Below are 5,708 nucleotides of genomic sequence, written 5' to 3' on the forward strand. Positions count from 1 at the left end.
CCCCGAGACCCTGCCCCCCCTCGCCAGCAGCTTGGGCTCAGGGAGCCGCTGTCCCCCATCCCCGCATTAGCTGCACTTCGAGCCCCCACGGTTACCCAGGGAGACACCCCCCCATCCGCGCCCCATTCACTGTGTCACTTTCACAAGCTGTCGGCTCCATTCTCCGCAGACAAATGGGCGCAGGGGGCCGCTGGCCCCTTATGGCGGGGTGGGGGGAGCGGGCTGCCCACCGCCCTCTCGCTCCAGTCCCGCCTCCTCCCTGTGCCCCTCACCCTGGCTTCTGGGAAGCGAGGCGGGGGGATCATCCCGCCCCCGGCTCCCTGCTCTACCCACCGCGCCCGCTTTGTTTATAGGTAGGACCTACATTAAGTGCTGCCGCTGGAGCAGGCGCCGTTTGGGGGTTTGGGGAGCCCCTAGAGAGGGATAAAGGACGGGGGGGTCCATGCTGCCCCCCCCCGTCCCTGGGGCCCAGGCTGCAGTGCGCCGCCGGGGCCGGCTGGTGAATGTCAGTGCTCGGCTCCCCCTCCCCCAGCCGGGAGGATGGGGGGGCCATCGAAAGCTGGGGGAGGGGCGCTGCCCCCCAGGCCTTAGCGCTGCGCCCCCTCCCACTGAGTGGGGGGCTGAGGTGTCCCCTGTGCTGGGGGGGGACTCCCCCCTCAAGGGCTTGGAGAGAACCGGCCCTTGTGGCTCCAGCCAGGCCTGAGTCATGCAAACGGGCGTCGCTGCCTGCCGGGGGGCCCAACAGTAACAACACCCCCGCCCCCCTCAGGGCCAGGGCGCCCCCAGCCCGCCCCACCTGACACGAGGGGGCGTGGGGGGGGCTCAGGCCAGTAGCTACCCCAAGCCCCAAAACGACCGGCCGCAGCGCCACTGACTGGCTGGAGGGGGGTGTAGTTCTCTGCAGAGACTCCCGCACCCCCAAACCTGGAGCAAAAAGAGGGGAAGGTGGCAGCCTCCATCCCCCCAAGCCCGACCCACGGTCCCCCACTAGCCCAGTCCTGGGCACCTCCCTCAGGTCTGCCGGCGCCCCTCACTCCCGACCCACAGCCCCCTCTTAGCTCAGCCCTGGGCTCCCCCCAAGCTCTGCTGGTGCCTCTCAGTCCTAACCCGCAGCCTCTGGCAGCCCAGCCCTGAGCCTCCCCAGCTCTGCCAGTGCCCCTCACTCCCGACCTGCAGCCCCCTGCTAGCCCAGCCCTGGGCTCCCCAGCTCTGCCAGTGCCCCTCACTCCCGACCTGCAGCCCCCTGATATCCCAGACCCAGCAAACCTGACTCCACTTCGCGGTTTGAGTTGAAATCAGGGGATTTACTCAGCCTGGGGCTTAGATCCTGGGGATTGCGTGTGGCGGGGGGCAGCACTGGAATAAGATGTTCTGGGGGGCGAGCAGGGACCCCCCCCAGGTCGCTGAGGTGAGGTCAAGGGGCAGGTTCCTCTTCCCTCCCTTTGGGCACAGCGGGGCTCATACCAGCAGCTTTAACCTTGGGGCAGGCGGGGTTCGTGTCTGCTTCCTCGGTTCCCCCCTTCTACAGCTTCCCCCGCCCCCATTGGGGCTTCTGCAGGGGAGAGGCTTCCGTCTGCCTGGGGCACGTATGGCCATAGAATATCGGGGTACCTGGCCTGGAGACACCCCTCTCCAGCCTGCAGGAGTCCAAACAGCTGGGGAGGGTGAAAGGGGGGAGGGAGACATGCACGGTGGCTAACCTGGGGCTGGCCAAGGTCCGAGGGCCATGTGGCCTTGGCTCACTCCTGTCTCCAGTGGCAGAGAGTCCCACAGGGTGGACCCAGCCGGGAGGCCCAGTGCATACGCAGGGGCTGAGGGGCTCCAAGGAGCCCTAGTGGGGCCCTGGCAGGACCCAGCCCTTGTGTCTATCAGGCTGCCTGGGCGGTGGGGGAGGGGACTGTGCCCCATGGACCAGGGTGCAACCGACTGCCAGGGGCCACCCCAGGTGGGTCCCTGAACCATGGTAGGACGGAGGGGACCTGCCTGTCCTGCCCCACACTGTCCCACAAGGCCAAGGCCAGAGCCCGGAGGCCAAGGGGGGAGGTTCCCCAGGAAGAGGCTCTGGGCTTAGCCTGGGCCCTTCCTGTGTATCCCCCTTCCTGGGGCAGCCCCCAGGTCCCTAAACTGATCCCCCAGCGGATGAACCATGCAGAACTGAAGCACCCCAGGCTGCCCAGCCACAGCAGTGGGGTCAGAGCACCCCAATGCCAGAGGGAGATGCTGGGGGGGCAGGGGGGCTCCCAGCTCCAGGGGCAAGGGGGGCACAAGACAGCTACACGCTTTGCTAAAAATGTTTTATTTGCCAAAAGGTATAAAAAGTATAAACTCCCCCCTACCCCATACCTCCCTCCCCACCGCCGGGGCAAAGGACAGCTGCTGACTCCTCGGACACTGGCCAGGCTGCAGCCAGGGTTGGGCCCTGCCTGCACATCTCGCGCTCGGAACAACCCAGACAGACCCAGGCCCGGGAGGCAGGGCTGTTCTCCCTGAGACCCGGCTGGGAGCTCAGGGGCCAGCCTGAGGCCACCCCAAGTTGTGGTGGAGACAGGATTTGAATCCAGCTCCCTGGACTCCCCGCCCAGCCCCCCCCCCGCCGCCGCCCGCCCACTGCGTGACCCTGTGGCGCGCAGGCAGCTCCCTTGGCCCCAACGCCCAGGGCAGGGAGCCCGTCCAGAGCCGAGGTCCAGTGAGGATGGGAGCTGCCCCCAAGTGCAGGGAGGGGGGATGCAGGACACAGCCCAGCACAACCCATAGCACCACCCTGCTGGAGACAGGCACAGGTGAGCCAGGACGAGATGGCTGAGCTCCCAGCTTCCAGCCCCCTGGGGCAGAGGAGTGGGGTGTGCACAGGGGAGGGGGGGACCAGGAAGTGTGGGGGGTGACACATGGGGCGCAGTGGGGAGGGAGCTGGAAGGACCAGAGGCTGCAACGTGGGCAAAAAACCTGCAGCCACTGAGCCCTGTTCATCCCCCAGCTCCCGCCCCAGGGCAGGCAGCAGCCCAGAGCACTGGCCCATCAGCTCAGCTGCCCAAGCATCCAGAGACTACAGCTCCCAGCATGCAATGGGGCTGAGCTGTGCATGCTGGGACTCGTAGTCTCCCCAGGTGACCCCCAGCCAGAGGGACCCCGAGGCGGGTGCGGTGGGGGGTTATATCCGGACAGCCCCCGAGACGACGCCTTCCCAGAGCCGTGGGGTCAGGGGCACGTAGGCCTCCGAGGTGTCGTCTAACAGGTACAGCGGGTCCGGGAGGCGCGTGGGGTCGCAGCCCTCGCTGGCCAGACGCACCTTGTGCTGCTTGAAGGTCTGTGTCGTCTCCAGGTGGTCCTGCCGGGGAGACGTATCAGAGCTCGGCCGGGGTGGCGGGTAAGGGGGGCAGAGCTTCTGGGTGCAGGTGTCAGAGGCTGAGGGCTCCTGCTGGCTGACACCCCCCGGTCTAGATTCCTGGACCTTTAATCTGCCAGAATCTGCGTCCCCGCAGCTCCACTGGCCCGAGCTGCTGTGCTGGGTGACCCTGGGGGGTGGGGGTGCTCTGGCAATTTGGGGTGGGAGGGCAGTTGCTATGTGTTGTCTGGGGCTTTAATGAGGTTACTCCTGCAGCTTCCCCTGTATTTGCGATGTTTGTCACTTCCTGTCCCAAACAACCTTCACGCCCCACCCCAGAGTCAGCTGCATCTCAGCTCCAGGTGAGGGATCCCTGTATAAACAGCCACCCCTACTCATCCTAGAGGCTGCCGCATCTTTCCCCAGGGTGTCATTTCCAAGCCTTTGATGGGGAGGCTGGCGGTGTTTGCACCCCCACCATGGCCCCGGTGCCCAGCGGGCATTACCTGCACTCTCAGGAAGCGGGGCCTGGCGTAGGGGGGCAGGAACTCCACCACGTGGCTGTACAGCTGGGCCCCATCCAGCTCGCAGCCCCGCCGCAGGACAATGGCAGCCATCCCAGCACGGCCCTCGTACCCTGGGGGAGAGGGGGAGCACTGAACACTGGTGGTGGTGGGGGCACTGACTCCGCTGGGTGGGGGGAGGAGACAGAAGGGACAGAACCTCCCCTCCACCGACATTCTCCCACCGGGCTCCAGGAGGCAGCTGTACCCCCCGCCCCACCCCGCCTCAGCTTCCCGTTTTCCTGGGGAGCCCCTGGCAGCCGCCTGCAGGGGAGGGGGCGGCCAGGGGAGGAGTACCTGGCACGGCGACCCCATAGACATTGGCTTCCTGCAGCGAGTCCAGCGTGGCCAGGGCCTCGGCCACCTCCGTCGTCGCGACGTTCTCACCTTTCCACCTGGGGGCAAAGCGGCCTGAGCAGGGCAGAGCCCGAGCCCCTGACCCCCGGCTCTGCGGGACGGGCAGGTGGCCATGGGAGAAGCACATGGATCTGCCAGGCCTGGTTCTGGGCCCGCCCGGGCCAGGCCCCTGCACTTAAGGCTGAACCCAGCAGCCTGGTCAGGCCCCAGAGAGACAAACACCATCGGCTCTTGGCCCTGCCTTTTGGGGGGCTGGTTCCCGGGCTCCAGCTGTGCAGAGCCCTGCAAAGGGCTCCCCAAACTGCACCGGCAGGGGGCTTTCTGGAGGGCGGGGGGCTGGATAGCACGGGGGGCTGGCTTCCCTAGGGGGGCTGGCTGCCCGGGGGGTGTCTGAATGGCGGCGGGGGGGGCTGGCTGCCCGAGGGGGTGTCTCTGTGGTTCTGGTACCTGTAGGTGTCCCCGGTACGGTCCCGGAAATACACAAAGTCGGCGGCGTCCTGGGCCATGAGGTCGCCTGTGTTGAAGTAGGCGTCTCCCTCGGCGAAGACCCCGCGCAGCAGCTTGTGCTCCGAGAGCTCCCTGCCCCCCGCGTAGCCCAGGAAGGGGTTCTGGGGGGTCACCGGTGCGATCAGCAGCCCCGTCTCGCCTGTGGGGGGCAGCGGTGAGCTGGGGCCTCAGCAGGCCAGTTCCCCCCCTCCAGCCAGCCCCTGCCACTCACCTGGGCCAACCCGCTGGCACCACCCGGCCGCGTCCCGCACCGGTGCCCCCTGCAGCACGTCGTAGCGCACCAGCTCGAAGGGGCAGAAGAGCTGAAAGAGGTGCAGTCAGAGACCCCCCATACATTGTCCCCCTCCATGCCCTGCTGGTGCTCCTCACTCCCGACCTGCAGCCCCCCTCCATGCCCGGCCGGTGCCCCTCACTCCCGACCCGCAGCCCCTGCCTGGTGATGGCCCGGCTCCGCTCACCTTGTAGAGGAAGCTGCCGCGGCCGACCGCCCCCAGGGTGCTGGTGTAGTTGAAGAAGGTGACGTTGCCCTCGGTCATGCCATAGGTCTCCACGATGCGGACGTTGCCGAAGCGCCGCAGGAATTCGCGCCAGACGTCGGGCCGCAGCCCACTGCCCACAGCCAGGCGCAGGCCATGCTCCCGCTGCCCTTCTCCCTAGGGCGGGGGCTCTGGGTGAGTGTGGGATCGTCCCCCCCAGACCAGAGGTTAGTGGAGGGTCTGAACCTGTTCAGTAACCTGCTTCCAGCCCCCTGCTCTAACCTCTGGAACCCCCTCCCCTCCCAGAGCCGGGGAGAGACCCCAGGAGTCCTGGCTCCCAGCCGCTCTAACCCACCAGCCCCCTCTCCCCTCCCTGAGCGGGAGAGAGACCCCAGGAGTCCTGGCTCTCAGCCCCCCCCCGCTCTAACCCACCAGCCCCCCATCCCCTCCCTGAGCCGGAGAGAGACCCCAGGAGTCCTGGCT

The 5,708-nt window shown here is 67.4% G+C and overlaps 1 protein-coding gene across 1 annotated transcript in view; it reads right to left on the minus strand.

The window, feature by feature from the left end:
- Positions 1-2,593: 2,593 nt before the first annotated feature.
- The window catches only part of SLC27A3 (solute carrier family 27 member 3), a 7,749-nt gene continuing 4,634 nt past the window's right edge, over positions 2,594-5,708 (minus strand). Inside the window, exons 4-9 of the mRNA XM_032793640.2 lie at positions 5,208-5,402; positions 4,961-5,051; positions 4,690-4,888; positions 4,183-4,280; positions 3,829-3,959; positions 2,594-3,325 (exon numbers count right to left, since the gene is read on the minus strand). Coding sequence (XP_032649531.1) covers positions 3,149-3,325; positions 3,829-3,959; positions 4,183-4,280; positions 4,690-4,888; positions 4,961-5,051; positions 5,208-5,402 — 891 coding nt within the window. The 3' untranslated portion in view covers positions 2,594-3,148. The remainder of the gene's footprint in view (positions 3,326-3,828; positions 3,960-4,182; positions 4,281-4,689; positions 4,889-4,960; positions 5,052-5,207; positions 5,403-5,708) is intronic.

Source organism: Chelonoidis abingdonii, chromosome 11 (genome assembly GCF_003597395.2).
Source record: "Chelonoidis abingdonii isolate Lonesome George chromosome 11, CheloAbing_2.0, whole genome shotgun sequence".
Lineage (NCBI taxonomy): Eukaryota > Metazoa > Chordata > Testudines > Testudinidae > Chelonoidis > Chelonoidis abingdonii.